At 39.9% G+C, this 18,291-nt stretch overlaps 2 protein-coding genes across 2 annotated transcripts; both read left to right on the forward strand.

The window, feature by feature from the left end:
* Positions 1–9,557: 9,557 nt before the first annotated feature.
* On the forward strand, positions 9,558–12,212 carry ppp1r27a (protein phosphatase 1, regulatory subunit 27a). The gene is made up of 3 exons (XM_085453813.1): positions 9,558–10,349; positions 10,566–10,716; positions 11,355–12,212. The coding sequence occupies exons 1-3, from the start codon at positions 9,914–9,916 to the stop codon at positions 11,473–11,475; spliced, it is 708 nt and encodes a 235-aa protein (XP_085309939.1). The 5' UTR covers positions 9,558–9,913; the 3' UTR covers positions 11,476–12,212.
* Positions 12,213–12,792: 580 nt separating this feature from the next.
* mcrip1 (MAPK regulated corepressor interacting protein 1) lies at positions 12,793–16,487 on the forward strand. The gene is made up of 5 exons (XM_085453814.1): positions 12,793–12,892; positions 13,542–13,637; positions 13,773–13,891; positions 15,557–15,661; positions 15,759–16,487. Exons 2-5 carry the CDS (start codon positions 13,630–13,632, stop codon positions 15,821–15,823), a joined length of 297 nt encoding a protein of 98 aa, XP_085309940.1. The 5' UTR covers positions 12,793–12,892; positions 13,542–13,629; the 3' UTR covers positions 15,824–16,487.
* The last annotated feature ends 1,804 nt before the right edge of the window (positions 16,488–18,291 follow it).

Raw genomic sequence — 18,291 nt, forward strand, 5'->3', positions numbered from 1 at the left:
CCACCACATAAAATGTGTTTATAGATAATCCTGAAATGATCAATAACAGACATCTGTGAATTATTAATTAAACATGAACTTAATATTAAATCCAAAACAAAAACTCACCAGTAAAAGTGCCTGCTATAAATAGGATGTTTACTAGGATCTTAAAACCGAGACAGCTATAGATCTATGACTTCTGTCATGGATGACAAAAGTTCCCTCTCCTCATTTTCACGGGTGGCATACGTTGGGTTCGCTTCGTTTGCTGCAACTCCTGTCGACAGTCTGGATTATGAGGCTCTGCTGTTCAACGCGAGGTTTTTAGGAACACCACACAGCAGATGCGGGAATCTGTTACACAAACTAAGCTAACGCTAAAAGCTTGCCACCAACTCAAACAATCTTTAATAACCATCCATCTGAAACTTGCATGTCTACGACTGTGATCAATAAAAAATAAAAAACTCTAAAATCTCCTCCTCCATCACTTCAAAATTTGCTTATTGCTTCATGCATGTGTGCATATGTGACACCAGGGTGATTCTGCAAGGTCCTCTGAGGCAAATAGAAATGTCTTCAAGCTCCGAGGTGCCAAAATGAAAGCCCACCTCTGCTCTGAGGATAGAGCAGTGCCTCAGTGAACCTGTGGTTTATTAATCAAGTTACTTAACCAGGAGGCTGAGCTTGACATGGGGGAACAGTGTATTCTGAGCCGCAGCGATCACGCACTCTGGAACTGATACTGTGTTACATTAATATCAGAAGTGTAAGTTATACAGTATCATTAGAAATAAACTGGAGCTACTTTTGGCTGCTAGTTTATTCACAAGGTGTCACCCCAGCGGGTAGCTCGGCATGTTTGATTTGGCAGTTTTTGTGCCCTTCCTGAAGCAACCCCCAAAGGGATTTGTGTCTCCTCCTCCTCTCAATTCATTTGTATTTATTTAGAGCTCAAGTCACCTTAAGGCAGACCCTATAATAATAGAGAGAAACCACAACAATCAAATAACCGTCTTTGAGCAAGCACTTGGTAGCAGTGGGAAAGAAAAACGCCCTTTTAACAGGAAGAAACCTTCAGTAGAAACAGACTCAGGGAAGGGCGGCCATCCAACATGACTGAGTTAAGCAAACGTGTAAACCACTACAGTATTGAGCCTCACAGCTGCTGGAATTTAATCAACAGCAGACAGAGAACTTGACTTGTTTTTCTATACGTGAAAAGGCAAAACAGCAAAGTCACCATTACCCACTTGAACCTGAGCATGTGCTAGAAGACAGTGTGCAAATGCTTGGAGTGAATTCCTGCCGCTCATTTCAGTCACTGTACACTTTGCCCAAGGATGGTCCTGCTCTGCCTTCAGATCCTAAACTGTATCAGGGGCAGCCTGAGGATTTACTACTGCTCCTAAAGTTATGACCTGTGAGCCCAATCGGTAACCTGACTGACCTTTTGGACTCCTATTAGAAGGAGGCATGTCGCACCACCCCCAGGGAGTACAGTACAACAGTCACATGATCCAGACTTAGGGTGGACATTATGTGGCGAATAAGGAAAGGGGCTTGGCTATATGCATACATATGTCTGGAGTGATGGATTAGTCTAGCAGGCCCAGTACAGTCTTCTGTCTACTTTCTCTGTGCTGCACGTACGCTGTTTGTGTCTCAGCCACGTAACCTGATCCAGCCCCCTCGTGTATCTGGAGCACAACTCTTGAACTGCCATTGGCTGCTGTGCTAATATTAGCATATTGCCCCCTGTGAAATGCATTCTGGGAATATCCTGTCTTTTCCTTGGCCTTATGGAGCCAGTGCTGTTTCTGGTCTTCAGATGAAGCAGTGAGGTCATCGTGTAGACCGCCGCTTCCTTCTTCCTGCAAAGGATCCCCAGCCATGGTGTAATTATTCTAAATGTGGCATATTGTCACTGTCTGATAAAGTTAAAAGGTAACTAAAAAAAGGAGTATCCCTACCAGCAATCTTATTTCTTGTCACCCTTGCAATCAGTAGTTAATATCACTCCCAAAAACGTTGGGTAAATTTCATATACGTTTATAGGTTTACTTTTTCAGCTATAGTTCACATTCAGTAGGTATATGGAAGTGTATGTGTATGTGTGGTTGAGCATATGTTTGACTCTATGTCCACTTCTCTAATGTATGTTGGATTTACCTTTGATCATAAGTTTGATCATTACTTAACTACTTTGGTGTAGTATGAATGGGGATGGGGATGGAGTCGATATTGGTTGGAAAAACTGCAATTCATGACAATCCACTTAAAAGTTAAAAATCTGTGCACTCCTTCACATTTCCCAAAGCTGGACTGGAGTCTTTGCCAGGCTTATTCTGGCCCCCATGCCTTAAGTTTGACACCCCTGTAATAAACAAAGTTAAGTTAAAAAATAATCAGCATTCTTTCAAAAAGTCTATAGACACTGATATAAAATTTCTATTGTGAATCTGTTTATTTATTGTCACAATAACGGAGTCAGAGTAGCGACAGCTATAACAGTTAAAGCATCAGATGTTGTTAAGAAGTGCCTCATTCATTGTGCTTTTACAAAAATTATTATTTACTCTTTGCCTTTTTTTTGTTCTGCATGCTCAGTAGTCGAGCATTTTTGGGTGAAGTGATGCATTTGTTGTGATTTTAAAGACCTTCACTGATATATGCAGATATATAGAAAGAGATCATTTTTACATAGTGGCAGTAATGCACTCTTAAACAGCGTTATAAAGCAAGGATGGTTATGCAATTGCAAAAACTAAACACCTCTGTCCTTTTTAAGCTTCCTCTTAAATGACCTCGAGGTTACTTTTAGTAAAACCACAGCTAATTTAAACACACTTAGTGCTTCTGGAGAAGAGCTTTATATGAGATGAGAGAATGGCAAAATAATGTCTTTATATAATGTGCATTTGCAGTTTCCTGATTGGAAATAATCAAAGCTCAAAGGCTGCAAGCTAAAGGCATGTGTGGAAGACTGATTCTCCATTGTCCTTCGTATGGCGAGTAAAGGTTACATTCAGTGAGTCCACCTGTTTGATGCCCTCCATCCTTAATAATTTAAGCTCTCCCAAATCCAGGAAATTAATTCTTTCTAACCTTGAGCAACCTGGTCAGAAAAAGCAGAGGTTCACCGGACTGACGTCTTCTTAGCTGACCGTTTCCACTTTTAAACACGCAGACTCATTATGCAATCGTGCATCAAAGAATTACACACATGTATGGAGATTTTTTAACCTCTGACCTCCTTTTCCATGAATGCAGGCTTCAGCTAAGGTAACCCTATCCTCTCACAAACTGCTCCCGCTTCCATCTGTTCTCGGTCTGATCCCTCAGACTCTCTCTGTGCCCTGGACAGCTGCAGTGCCATTTTGCGGGGAAGCATTCTTCACACAATGTCAGCAACAGCATCCCTCACTGACGTAGCAGCTTCATAATCAGATGCGTTATCCTTGATTCGGATGACATGCTGACTGCTTTTCTAAGCAGACCGTGGATTCTCTCCTGAGACTGTTTTCACAGCTCCATTAGAAGCCTTTAAATTTTGGGCTACAAGGGAAACATAAGTGTTTTTGTGGGCACATGCACAGTCAGTAGGAAACTTCTCTTAGCTTTGCTAACATTTGAACAACGGATAAGCTTTTGCATGCATGTACTATGCTATGTGCAACTGATGCCACTTTGTTAGGTACACCTTTTCAGCTGGACATTAAACACAAAGATCTAATCAACCAATCATATGGCACCAACAAAGTGGAAGTGAGAACTGCTGTTCAGCCAATAGCAACTCAAATAATCAAAACACCATATTCCAAGGTATGCGAATACCTTTGACTCTGACTATGTCCACTTATGCCCAAGTGTATTTTTTTGGCACACTTGGGCATACTTTGATCACCACAGCCTACGTGAGTATTGTTGCTGCATTTTTGAGCACCAGTAAGATGTGGCGGGACGAGAGATGCCCAGCTGACAAATCAGCAGCCACCGTGTCCTGCTATCATGTAAATATGGACCAGAATCTCTGAGGAATGTTTCCAGCACCTTGATCAAAAGGAGGTCCAACACAGTGCTAGCAGGGTGTTAATACAGTTAGTGTACACAGAGTGTAGTGCTCAATCACACACACTGATAGCACCTGTTATGTTTAGGTCTAAATTATATTCGTGGTATTAATGAATGTGTTAAAAGTATGTTAAACTGCATAATGCACAGATGAACTGCACAGAGCTCTGATAAAATGGCCCTGATAACACAGCTTCAGCTGATCTGTGCTGTTTTTATCGATTAAATACAAAAAGACACAATTCATTGATTCAGTTACTGTAATGAAAAGAGCAGTATGTGGAATAGCACACTGAATTTCGGGTTAGGTGTGTCCTCTGATAAAATTAAAAAAGATTTTATATTGTGCACATCTACTTTTTATTATATATGTTATTGCTGTGAAACCTGCAATGCTATTAGCTTAAAAACAACATTATATTATTATTAAAAAATCAGTCTGTAGTAATGAATATGGACCATTTCTCATGGAAACCATGAGCTCATGACTGGAGGGCTTCAGCAACTAAGAGTCCAGAGGAATGGGAGCCACGACGGTCGCGCCATGTATGCAGGGCCAGATGGCAGTTGGTCTCATTTTCAACAGCAAATGGCTCAATTTAGTTTTGCTTGGCTCATGTAATCTGCTCACGAGACTCTGTGTGAATATGTTTATGAATTCTTTTTGATCTCGTCAGCATTCATGTTAATGTGTGCTGCTCAATAAAATAAACCTTTACTTAGAAACATTGGTATTTAGTCCCTCTGTGTTGGTTTACTTTAAGATGCTTTGAAAGAACTTTGTTTGCTTGATTTTATTTTTGTCTTTATTTTTTTCATTTCAACCTAATAAGCTTCAGACAAAAATATCACAATGAATAGAAGTTATGGTTATGTCACCCCAGAGGCACTGACTGACTTTGCTTTTGACTGAAAAGAAGAGGGTAAACGGGCATGTGATGCACTCCCAGAGAACGTACACAAGGCATGATCAAAAAGTCCCAGGAATTGGCCTCTAAACATCTAAAACTTTACTCCAATATAGATTTGGCCCATCTTTCCACCTAATAGCATCTTCTCATCCACCTCTGGACCATTGTCAGCATTGCTGCTATAATTAAATCAATCCCAGGAAGTCCTTTCATGCCCCCTTGCACTTGTGTTACTCCAATAGCCACTGGATTGCCTCCAGTGCATCACAGCAGTGATTTTCATTTTTGGGAAGCAGACAAAGTTGCAGAGAGTGTAGTCTGCAGTTTTTCATTTTTAAAGGTCAGTTCTCAGTATTTCCAATGTGCAAACTTATAGTTTGTGGACCTCTCTGAGCAAAAGCAAAGATATTAACAATAAGCTGCTGTGCAAACAACCTAAATTCAGAACAGCTGGGATGCTTGCAAAATGGAAAACAAAAAGGAAACCAGAATGCAGTGATATACAAATATCATGAACCCACAACAGAAGACATAAAACATGTCAAATGTTTAAATGATATTACTGGGTATGAAAGAAAGTATCTTATAGAGGCTGATTATCTCCGACGATGGGCACAAGTTCACCCATTGCAAAAACTGTTCATAAATTATGGAACAATTAAAAAATAATGTTTCTCAATGTAAAATTTCAAGGACTTTTAATGCTTCATCATCTGCAGTAGAGTTGCTACTTTTTGGTGCTATATAGTTCAATTAAACTGTGAATGAAATAACTTAAATAATCTTTTGGATTAAATTGAAGTTCATAATATCATCAAAAGACTCCGAGAATCTGGAGAAATCTCTGTGAACAAAGGACAAGGCTAAAAAGCAATGTTGGATGTCTTAAAGCTTCAGTTTGTTTGTAGGCTTTTATTATTGTGGATTTGTGATGTGCTTTTCTGTATTTGTGTCATACTAAACATCTAGAAACCATAATGTGTTTGTTTTTCTTATGTTGACACTAGATATCACTAACTCACGCAGTTCAAGCAAGCAGGATTTGGTGTATTTTGCTGGAGCTTCTCACTTTGACTTTCCCAAGATCCACCTCCACAGCACTCTTTTCACTAAATGACAAAGGATTACTGCATCCTGATTTAGATTACAGCTCCTTTTTTTCAGCCCACCGCGCGTGCCGTAACCGGATACTTCTCAGACCGAGTGAGTATTTCTCATTGGGCCTGTGGAGATCCAGACAGACACTAATCCCTGCAGCGCTTACCATCCAGCGATCCAGGTCTGTAACATACCAACTGACCCTGTTGTCACCCATGGCACTGCATATGTCTTGCACAGCAGGCTGATTTATGAGAAAAGGATTTTACAGCCAAATAAGAGGAGCAGACAACTAAATTTGGCTTGAGCTATGATTATTCAGTCAGAATTATCAAAATAAAACTTAATGTGACTTACTTGTGTTACACTGACCTTTCTAAACTGCACTGTTTATGAGGGTGGCAGCCCGCATTCATAACATGCTATACACAGTCAGGACGCTTCACAGCTCTTATTTTTAGACATCACATCCAACCTGCCACTTACCTGCATCACGTGAGGCGGAGGAGTGTGGAGGCGCGCGTAGCTGGCGGTCTTTGCGGCATGTATTGGCCAACTCTTGAAGAAAAACAATAACATGGTTTCGACTTTAGAAACTTCAGCTTTTCGATGTGGTTGTGTGCGCAGTGTGATTTAGGTCATTTTCTTTTTTTATTTAATGCCAAATTTTTATTAAGTAAAATCTGGAACATTGTCTTTTCATTGTTTAAATGTCAGAAGGCTGCTGCTTGTAATTCAACAAATTCAATGACAAATGAAAGTTAATTCATTGAGACTGGAAGGTAAAGCCATACAATGTGCTTTCCCTTTTCAATTTTATTTTAATAATAGGAAGCGACTATTACATCACAAAAAAACAAAGCCACGTGTTGGGATCGATGAGCTCAGGGGCTTCCGACCACATTTACAGTACAACACCACAGAGGGAGTTGAAAAACAATGCAAATACCATTACCTCCACCAAGGAGGTCATGGGTTTTCTGTATACACAATGGCTCGAAGAATTTTGAAAGAATTCTAATTCAACTTTGTAAGGCTGTTACAGCAGGGTCACGGCAGCAATGTATTAGAAATTTGTTTTACATCAACAGAGGTCCTCAAGGTCAACTTAATGATTTATCGGTCAAAAATTGTGAAAAAGCAGTAGAACTTAGAACCTATGATTTTTACAAGTGTGGTTTGTATTGTCAACATAATGAATAGAAAGTTACATTTGACTTCTGACCTCAAGGTCAGATAGAGACAAACTTTCATAGATTGTCTTTTTATAAAAAGTCGTATTCATAATAGAATAGAATAGAATAGAATAGAATAGAATATGTCTTCTTTAAAACTATGTTTAAAATTCTGCTGCCTTTCTATTGGCAGCTTTTAGGCAAGAATACTGGTATATGGAGATTCTAAATATAACATCATAGTTTGCATCCAAGTATCATGTCATGTTTGACCTCTGACCTCACATCTGCCTTTCTTTTAAATCCAAAATGTGTTACATCTTTAAAGGTAGCATTTTCAGAAAGAATGCAAAGCAGACAATGAGCTGCTTTGGTGTAATATTATATAATAACTCAACTTATTTATGTCCAGTGTCCTATTTTCCATTACCTACTCCTACACAATGTTTGTCCAATCAGATGTTGATATACTACAAACTTCTTAAATTATGCCCAAAAAGAACAAAGAAAACAAAAAATATATATTTAAAATTAATTACTGTTCCCAGTGAATGAGCTTTCTGCCTTGGCAGAGGTCTGATTTCTTTTAGTAGATCATTTTAGGTCACAATTCCTGCACAACCTCCCTGAACCAAGGGAACGTCACTTATTTTATTTTACTGCATATTATTTATAGGGACTAAGAGGTTCTACTAGGGAGGGGGCAACCTCATATAAATTTTGCCACCGAACTAAAAAGACAAGAAGATAAGAATAGTCTGTTTCCCATCAGTCTTGTGGAAAGTGTTTACCACTTTCCATTCTCCTGAATGTTTTCAGCTCTGACTTGTTGGTAATTTGACAGATCATAACATGAACTCTAAAGAGCAGGTAGGCGATGGAAAGGCGGCCTGACTCTATGTATAGCAAGAAGTCATAAAGTGTGAAACCTCACTCTGACATTTGGTGCCTGTTTTTTCTGGTGAGAACACTGCCGCATAGCAAGAGCAGGAGAAGCTGGAAGGGGCATCATTATTGTTCAGGGACACCCTTGAACCCCCCGCCCCCCTAGTGCCATAAGAGACGGTGAAACCTGGCAGCTGGCACATTCAGATACTAACGGGTGTTTGAAGTTTCTTTGTTTTTGTGCGCACACACACACGCACACTTTAGATATCAGTAGGAAGAAGAAAGAAGTGATGAATAACATGATTATTACACAACTGATTATTACCTCCTCCAGTTGTGTACAATCTCAATGGAAAGATTTTTTAAAGACTGTTCCTAAATATTGTGTGATGTTCTAATAACATGTTTTCTATATTTAGCCACTTTAAAGCATTTCTGATGGTGTGTGAAAATGAAAAACTGAATTATACACAGTGTAAAAATGGCAAAAATATGAAGCCCAAACATTCAAGCGTGTGCAACTTGAATGGCCGACCTTGGAAAATCAAAATCCTGAGGATGGCATCCATCAGCTCGTTCCTCTGTTACACTGGCAGCATCTGTGAAATGCCCAAGTCTCACTTCCAAAGGTTTTGTGAACCAGTTATAACCAGCTCTGCCCCACTTAGAAATCTGGACAGCTGGGCCCACTACCACAGCATTCCACCACCATTTTACACATACAGTATGCATTTGACTCCACGGTGTGAGCCTGCTGGTCCACATTTAAACATCCTGCTTACAGTCTGAATTCGTGGGTTTTTACGTGCTTCCAGTTGAGGGAGCTTTTCTGGTTGACACTTTTTAGCAGATGTTTTGTTGTAAATAGCTGCATTTCTTTTAACCTTGTGACTTTTTAGTGACATTTGCGGGAAGAGGTTACATATCATTTGCCTCCTCAGCTGGTCATGGCTACACGCCCACATGCGACCTCTTCAGAAGATGGTTTATCTAGTCTGGGTGCAAAGGGCAAGCACGAGGTGTCCTTTAGGTCAATGGGTAATATGAGAAAGAACAAGGGCACACAAAGTAAAAACACTATTTTTAATGACTCTAGTATACCTACAATTACACTGCACCATAAGATATAATTTAAGCAGACAGATCGACTGCATGATTGGGAAATCACACGTGCCACTGAGGTCCAGTCTTCTTCCTCGGGGCAATATTTACCAATCATGTTTACCATAGTTTCGATGTTTACGAGGGAACATTTAAGTCTCGGGTGAGGAGAACATTTTGGTTGTCAACATTTTTTATGATCCCTTGGTGAGTGCAGTGTCAGTGGCCATGTGACCACACAGTGGGAGGAGGCGCGCAAGGGCCACTCATTTGTAAGCTGAAGTCACTGGATATTGGACCTTGAAATAGCACTACAGAGGATATAAAAGGATCCTCTCCTGCTTGCTCCCAAAAGAGCGCAGCCTTGTGCAACAGCAAATAATACTGTGCAACGGCTAAATTGTAATTTGGGCAAGAGAAATGAGCATCTGGTGAGAAAAAGGATGACCACACAAGCGAAAAGAAGTGGATGTGGACAGAGCAGAACGAAGTAAAGGATTTGACAAGTGCTCGCAGGAGCTACTCTGGCTATAAAGTAAAAGGATAAAGGACATTTGGGGACAAATAGGACATAGAGCAAAGGATACTGGTCTTTTTACTGGATTGTTGCATTCCCTTGGATTTCTCACTTCCCTCCTCCTGATCTAAAAGACTAGAGGGAGACAAGCTGCAACCATTGCAGGCATGAAGTACAGCTACCGTGTGCCGGCGTCTACGTACGCACGCAGCTCACAGTACACACCAACTTACCACACTACCACCCAGTACACCCCCTCATATTACACACCGCCACCGTACACATCTTCATACACGTCCGCATCAAAGTACAAACCGACACAGTACAGCACCACATATTACACCCCGTCACACCACACGTCCACTTACAAGCCTGCGTCAGCATACGTCCCTTCATACAGCAAAGGGTCACGGTACAGCTCAACATGTGGCACACAAGCACAGGAAAAGCCTGCACCTGTAATTCCTGTCACACCTGCCAAGAGGACAGTGCACTTCCCCAATGACATCATCTTCCAGGATATTGTTAGACGGGGAGATCTGGAGCAGATTGGTCGGTTCATGAGAGCAAGGAAAGTTCGTGTGGATACAGTTTTCCACTCAGGTGAGCAATATCTCCACAGCTTTGATTTTCTGTTTTTTATCTGCAGGTACTCACATCCAAAGTTTCTTAAAACATATGTATATATATATATATATATATATATTATTGTTGTTGGTAAAAGCAGTACTAGCTTCACTAATGACTGAGAGCTTTGATGTTAAACATTGTGCTAACCGCATTGGCTGTAAGGGAACTGATTATTACTGCACTGTGCAGGTATGGCAGCACTGCATGAAGCTGTGCTAACGGGGAACCTGGAGGTGGTGAAGCTGCTGGTCAAATATGGCGCCGATGTCCATCAGAGAGACGAGGACGGCTGGACGCCGCTCCACATGGCCTGCAGTGACGGCTACCCAGAAATTGCCAGGTAACGTGTGACTTTTTAACCAAAAGTGTACACTGATGTAAATATAGAGAAGCTGGAGGGTTATTAGAAGGGAAAAAAAGAAGCGGTTACTCTCTTGCCACTAGGGGACGCCACAGCCCATAGCTCAGCCTGTTTGATTCGACAGAGCTTTAGATCCCCTTTCTGATGCAAGCACAAAGGGGACTTGTCTCTCCAGCTGGAATCGAACCAGCAACCTTTCGCTTGCCAAGGAAATGTGTTAACCATTGCACCTGTAGTATATACAAATGTGCTACAAAAATAAACTCTGCAGACAAAACCTATTTTTACATGACCCATGTAGTTTGCATGTGACAGCTGATGCTGGCATAAACAAGCAGCACCCACATGAAAAAGTGACATCACCATCATACCATCATCATCACAGTGCACACCATTCAGCATGAAAGAAGCATCAGATTAGCTGAAGTGGAGAACATTTCTGGGAAGGGAATTAACAGAGATTCACCACTACAACTTTGAAACTTGACTCTATATTCAAATGTTACAAATCTAAAATCTATTTAAAAAATTAGATGCACTAATGATTAATGATGGCATGTATTCATGCACTTTTGTAATATGTTTAAATATCAATATGTACTTCATTTTCTACTCAGATATCTGCTATCAATGGGCGCCAGCACAGAGGCAGAGAATGAAAATGGAGAGAAACCCGCAGACCTCATCGACCCAGAGTGCAAAGACCTCGCCAAACTGTTTGAGACTGGCTGCGTCTGATTGGATACCGGGCGGGTCCAAAGGAAAGCAAACAAAGATTACAGAAAGAAGAAGATGAGGAGCTGGAGCAGAACATATCCACCACAGCTCACTTCACGACCGATCCCGTAAAGCAAGATTGTGTTTGCTAGTTTCAAAACTGTAGTACAAACACCTGCAGGTGTATTATTGTAAATTATTGCCTCAAAGTGATACTCCAGTAAGCTTTTTTTCCCCCTGGTGGTTATTTTTATTTAATTTCATTATATTTGACTTTATTTTTATGTGTATATTTGTCATACTACCAGTTTCAGCACTATGGCGTAACATGGAACGTGGAAGCAAAACATGTTTTTTGTCACGTATAGTCTAACTGTCTGGAGAAATGTTTGACTTTCAGGATTATTTCAGTTTGGGTTATTTATCTGATGTGTTAGTGTTAGGCAGTTTTTACATTGCTGGATGAACTCTGAAAATTGTGTCTCATAGAAAGAGTTTCTTTACTGCTGGGCAGTAAGAGGATCATAAAAATGGATACTGATACTTTAGTATCAGTCAATCATCAATCAAAAAGAAAAAAAATCACCAAATCGCAAGCTTGTACAAGCTTTGTAACCCTGCAGTGTTTCCCCTAATGCATTACTTTCATTTATTTAGGTATAAGAATATAAATGCCAGCAGTGTAAATCTTATTATGTTTTTGCTCAGTTATTATTTTTGTATATTTTCATAAATAAAGAAGCCTTTTATTAATTTGACTGACTTTCTGTTGTGGTCTCTCTAAGGAAAATGAAACTACATTTCAAGAACTACAAAGTTCATAGAGTTATTCGTGCCATCACTAGTAAAGTACTTCAATCACTGGCATTTTCTAGAAAGCTACTATCTGGTATTTAACTAACTCACAACCTTGTGACGCAAGGGTTAAAATACGCTTGAGGATTTGTTTGTTTGTTTGTTTGTTTGTTTGTTTGTTTGTTTGTTTGTTTGTTTGTTTGTTTGTTTGTTTGTTTGTTTGTTTACACTTTTACAGTGACTCAGAGGAACACTTGGTTTCTTAAATGAAGAGCAACCACTTGGTTGACCGGGCAATCCATCTGTTGAAAGGCTGCAGGGGCCTGGACCAGCACTTGTGTTTTATTTCTCCGCTCTCTCTGCTCTGTGCTGTGGATAATGAGTGCTAAAAATAAATAAATAAAATAGCCTATAATAATATTAATAGTAATAATTATCTGCAACAAACCAACATCGTTTTTGTTTGTTTGTTTGTTTGTTTGTTTGTTGTTTGCTTGCTTTTCCTGTTTTTTTATTTGCCTGAGTCACCTGGTTTGGACGGATCACTTCCGTTTGTTTTCCCGGAAATGTTTGGTTGGCATTGGCAACGTTTTAGCCAGCTCTAACGCCATACAGCCACGTCCGGAGGAGTGTTTATACACGGGTTTGTTGAATATCCTATCTCTCGTTCAGTGTGCATCTGGAAATACACTATTGCGCTGATGTTTGTTTTTTCTAATACCTATCCTGCGCTAGTGAAATGAATGAAATTGTAGCTGTTACGAGCTAACGTTACGACAAGACAATGAAACTCTGCAGTCAGCTAACTACATGCTAAATTCTCGTGTCGAAAAATATGTTGTTATTTGCCCCCACAGACATAACTGCTGGGGCACGCGTATCTCTAAAATACAAACTGGTTTAGATACAATGGTTTTTAATGGCAGTGGAAGGCTAAAACGCTGGGTTTCGGTTTGTAAGCCGATGCTAACACTGCTGAAGCTACTGGACTCAAAACGTAAACAATGGCTCCTTGTTTAGCTAACGTCAATATTTCTCATTTTCAAACTCCTGCCTGACATTAGCTTTACTACAACTAGTTAATCTCAGCAACAATGATTTACTCGTTATATCTCTAATGTCACCGGAACTCATCGGATGACTGACTATGTTTTAAGAGCGTTAAGCTAGCTAACACCACTAACCAGAATTACTACCATCTACACAGTTAGCTTAAAAGTAACCAATGCTGAAAAAAGTATTTCTGAGGTCATGTGGGAATTAATTACCCAGTCGCTGTTATTTACTGGCAGGACTGAGCTGAGGACTTCTGGACGTTTGTTTATACTTATATTCCACTCACCACAGAGGAGCGAGGAGCAAGTACAGACTCCAAACAGAATGACCAGGTTTGACCAAAGACAAGCACTTAAACACCCGTGATCACATTTAATTAGTGCTTTTGCGGTAGCTTTAGTTTAGAGTAAAAGATGAATTGACTGTGTGCTGTGGTGCTAATTTGAACGTTTCCATGTTTTTTGAAGCTCATCAGCTCCCAGGATGGTGAACAGTTACAAGAGAACTTCAAGCCCCAGATCCCCTACTAACAGTGGGGAGCTCTTCACCCCGGCACATGAAGAAAATGTGCGCTTTATACACGACAGTAAGTATGCCTGTCTAACAATGATGTGCCAAACTCTCTTCATGAAAACATTCAGGATTTTAAATGCAGCTCCTTGAAAACTAAAACTGAATTGCCTGTCAAATGAATTTAATTCTGAAAAGGAAGATTCTTTCAGAACCTAAGACACATTCAGGTTGAGTTAAAATGGTTACTTTTCAGTTAACTATAAACTGTGCAACTATAACAGTAGATTATTATTTATCATATACTTAATAGGGTAACAAATAGCAAGTTGGTTACACAAGACATTAAATTAAACAGCCTCTAAATCATGAAAGCTGATTATATTAAAAATGAAACAGCATTTTGATCATTTTTTGTTAAATGTTTGTCTCTACAAAGCAAAGGACACTTATTACGAGCAGTATTTGTAACTGGTTAGTCTGTATTCATTGTTGTCAAAGCTGGTCATTTAAATTCCATGGTTTAGTATTATTCATCAGAAGTTGCCAGGTCTCTTTGAGGCCTACAAACCCATCGTCTGTCTTGCAGAACATCAGTATCTTTGTGTGCCACTGCCACCTATAGATCAGCACAGTAATGTGGAATGACAGCCATTTTTAAGTCTTGATCTGCCTATCCACATGCAATAAACAAAACGGGATCCAGCTGGCAGCCTGTCCACTATTTCTGTGGCTACACAAAGAGAAGGACTATGAGAGTTAAGCCAATGCATATGCTACAAAGACACACTTGAGTGTAGTCCTCAAAACACACACTGTGCATGCTGATCGGGATAAGGAACCACTGAAGACTTCTCCAAAAAGAGAGACACACACAAAACACACAAAGAAAACAGATCAAAAAGCATAGAGGAGAAACACAAACAGTGGAAATTTTTATTCTGCTTGAAAGGAATTCTTCGTCTATTGTGACCTGTTTGCTGTGCACCAGATCTCTGACAGATCTGTGACCAAGATTAGCATGCATGCCCTTGGACATAACAATAAATGCCTACATGACACTTATAAGCTGTATTGTACCATTAAACGGACACTCTTAAGGTTGTGCACACACTAAAGAAATTCTTGCAGTGTGCTTTTTACCCAGCTGTCCAGTCACAGTCATGCCAATCATGGTGCAGGGGCTGAATGGTTGAGCCCTTGGTATTTGTGTTTGCACCAGATGACAACGCAAGATTGCCACAATTTATGCAATAATACAAAATCAGTGTTTGGAGGATTTGTTTACTATTCATCTGCAGGCACCTGCCAGCATATTTTATGTCACAGCAAACAAGGAAAACTCTGTGGGTCTCTAATGCCCTTCAAGTCTGAGAAAAGGCTTGAATAGAATAGAATAGAATAGAATAGCCCTTTATTATCATTGTACATGTACAATGAAATTATAGGTGCTCCACGCCAACTGTACAGGAGTAAAATAAAATGGTAAGACAACAGGAATGTAGCTCCTCATCCTTTGTTAGTGAACACAGACCACAGTTGAAATTCAGTGATTACTTCCAAAACATTGTTAAAAGGACTTTAGTGATGATGGTTTAAGATGGCAAAAATTCATTTTCCACGCTCCGACACTGAAGCACTTTAAAAGGTCTGGAAATAATGCTTTGCAAGTTAGAAAATGCCAGCACACAGCTCAGATGCATCGTTAAGTAAAACGTATTCGTCTTTGCTTATTTCGCAGCCTGGCAGTGCGTGCTCAGAGACATAAGATCAACGCAAAATAGTGACCGGAATGACCGTGGACCACAGGAGTATGTCGAGAAGAACCCAAATCCTAACTTACATTGTAAGTTCCAGCAAATATTTATTTTTCTGTCACACTAAAAGATGAAATCGGTAAAGGACGTGCCGGTTAACTACTCGTTTCCTTTTCGTTCTTGCAGCTTTCACGCCAGTGGACCTGAGTGACCTCAAAAAACGCAACACACAAGACTCCAAGAAGTCCTAGTCTTTCTCTTAATGATCCCATTGCTTTTTTTTTTTTCTCCCATACATTATCCTTGAGAACTTTTCCTCCGTCAGCCCTCTTGTCAGCCAGAAAGTTATCGTTGTTGGTCAGTCTAACACAGAATGCAAATCTAATTTCTAAACTCTGGACCATAGAAAAGCTTCTCTTCCTTCGCCCTCAAGACTGACTAAAAAGAAAAAGTTGGATTTCTCTCAGTTCCTGTTTTTTTTTCCAGTCGCATTCGATATGTGGACGAGACCGATGCAAAGATTCATCCAAAATTTGCCGACTTTGTACCTCAGCTTTTCTTTGTCTCCACAGGACGCAAAAGACTTCAGTCTTAAACGCGACGCTACAACTACTACTAATATGACATGGGAGGAAAATATGAAAGGGCTGACTTCTTATTTGTAGTTTTATTTTGTTTATCATTAATTAAGCAAGTGTAGAAGTAATTGAACATTCACACACACACTTTATGGGCGAGTTTTGAAAGCCAAAACAGAGTGTAAACAAAGCCAACATTTTTATTATACATTTTCTTGCCCTTGGTCGGACTTTATTAAGTAGAGGGCCTCCCCAAGTATTGATAAATCCCCCCCCATTCCCCTCTTCTTTCCCAAAGCCTTGAAACAAAATGTTGAATAAAAAGACTTTTACAGTACTTGTAGTTTTACTTACTCTACATAAATACATCACTGTATTTTTATCACATTAGAATTCTAGTTATGTATTGGTCATGAGTTGTAATTTAGTTTTTGATCCAGTTTATTTTCAGCTAGTTTCCAGAGTTGTTGCTCAAAAATGTTCAGATAGCCTTTGTTTTCACCAGTATTGGTATTATTTTAATTGTTTTTCTTTTTAATTATTATAGTATTTTATTATTTTTCAGATCCAATATTTAAAAAGTCAGCAATTTAGATGTATCCCTTTGCAAGGCACTTTACGCACAGTCAACGTGTAGGGTGGAGCAGATGATACTCCAAAGGTAAAGACAACCAGGCTTGACCTTGTTGGGTGATCTTACTATGAAATCATACATATATGACCATTTTAGAGGTCTGATATTTCTCAAAACCTCCTTTTTAAGGCAGTCTTATACACTTTAATGACAAAAGTATTCACTCAACCTTCCAGATCGCTGAATCCTTACATCACCAAGTGCAATGCAAAGCGTCAGATTCAGTGGTGCAAAGCTCGCCACCACTGGACTCTAGAGCAGTCGAGACGTGTTCTCTGGAGTGATGAGCCACGCTTTACTATCTGGTAATCCAATTGGCAAGTCTGGGTTTGGGAGTTGCCAGGACAACAGTACTTATCTGCTGCATTGTACCAGATGTGAAGTTTGGTAGACGGGGGATTAAGGTGTGGAGCTGATTTTCAGTAGCTGGGCTCGGCCCCTTAGTTCCAGTGAAAGAACTGTTGCTTCAGCATACCAAGACATTTTGGGCAACAATTCGGAGATGGCCCCTTCCCGTTTCAACTTGACCACAAAGAAAAATCCATAAAGGCATGGATGAGTGAGAGCTTGACTATCCTGCACAGAGTCCTGACCTCAACCCAACAGAACATCTTTGGCATGAATTAGATTAGACTGCAAGACAGGACTTCTCATCCAACCTGACAAATGTGCTTTGGGAAGAATGGTCCAAAATTCCCATAAACACTCCTAAACCTTGTGGAAAGTCTTCCCAGAAGAGTTGGAGCTGTTCTAGCTGCAACGGGTGGGCAGACATCATATTAAACCCTCCGAATTAAAATTGGGATGTCACTCAAGTTCACATGTGTGTTAAGACAGACGAGCAATATAGTGTATATATAATAGTACTGGGGTGGCTGTAGCTCAGGAGGTGGATCAGAAGATTGTTGGCTTGATTCCTGGGTGCTCCAGTCTGAACCCAGAGTTGTTTTCTGATACATCCATTGAAGTGTAAATGTGTGTCAGTGTTTGATAGAAAGCCCTTAGGAGTTAGATAAAGCATAGAAATGAATGGGTGAATGAGGGATGTTGTACAAAGTGCTTTGAGTGCTCAACTAGGGTAGAAAAGCACTATATAAGAACCAGTCCATTATCATTTATATAACACCTACAGGAGCTTTTTTAACATCTCATTATATACTGATCCATTTTGCAGCTTAATTATTTGCAGCTGTTTGTTTAATTTAGTGCAGTAGATAATTCGATCTTGTTGATTAATTTAACTTAGCTAAGTGCTTTAAATCTCCAAACATACAGGTTGGATCAAATGGTGATTCTAAACTGGCTGTAGTCAAAAGGGTGTAAATGGTTATTTGTGTTTCTGTGTTACCCTGTGCATGGTGTACCCCACCCCTTGCCCACTTTCAGCTCTGCCTGACCTTGAACTGGATGTGTGGTTAAAAATATCGATGGATATATAGGTGATAGATAACTGTGTCTGAACTGACAGATTGTGCCAGCAAGGGATAACTAAGCCAAGGGTAAAAAT

The sequence above is a fragment of the Copadichromis virginalis genome, linkage group LG4, assembly GCF_057382275.1.
Source record: "Copadichromis virginalis isolate Kocher_CV1m ecotype Utaka linkage group LG4, C_Virginalis_male_GT1.1, whole genome shotgun sequence".
NCBI classification, from domain to species: Eukaryota; Metazoa; Chordata; class Actinopteri; order Cichliformes; family Cichlidae; genus Copadichromis; species Copadichromis virginalis.

Coding starts and splice junctions, on each gene's coding strand:
- ppp1r27a (XM_085453813.1), top strand. CDS start 9,914: ATGAAGTACAGCTACCGTGTGCCGGCGTCTACGTACGCACGCAGCTCA. Junction 10,350..10,565: donor GGATACAGTTTTCCACTCAG/GTGAGCAATATC, acceptor TGCACTGTGCAG/GTATGGCAGCACTGCATGAA. Junction 10,717..11,354: donor GGCTACCCAGAAATTGCCAG/GTAACGTGTGAC, acceptor TTTTCTACTCAG/ATATCTGCTATCAATGGGCG.
- mcrip1 (XM_085453814.1), top strand. Junction 13,892..15,556: donor TGTGCGCTTTATACACGACA/GTAAGTATGCCT, acceptor CTTATTTCGCAG/CCTGGCAGTGCGTGCTCAGA. Junction 15,662..15,758: donor CCCAAATCCTAACTTACATT/GTAAGTTCCAGC, acceptor TCGTTCTTGCAG/CTTTCACGCCAGTGGACCTG.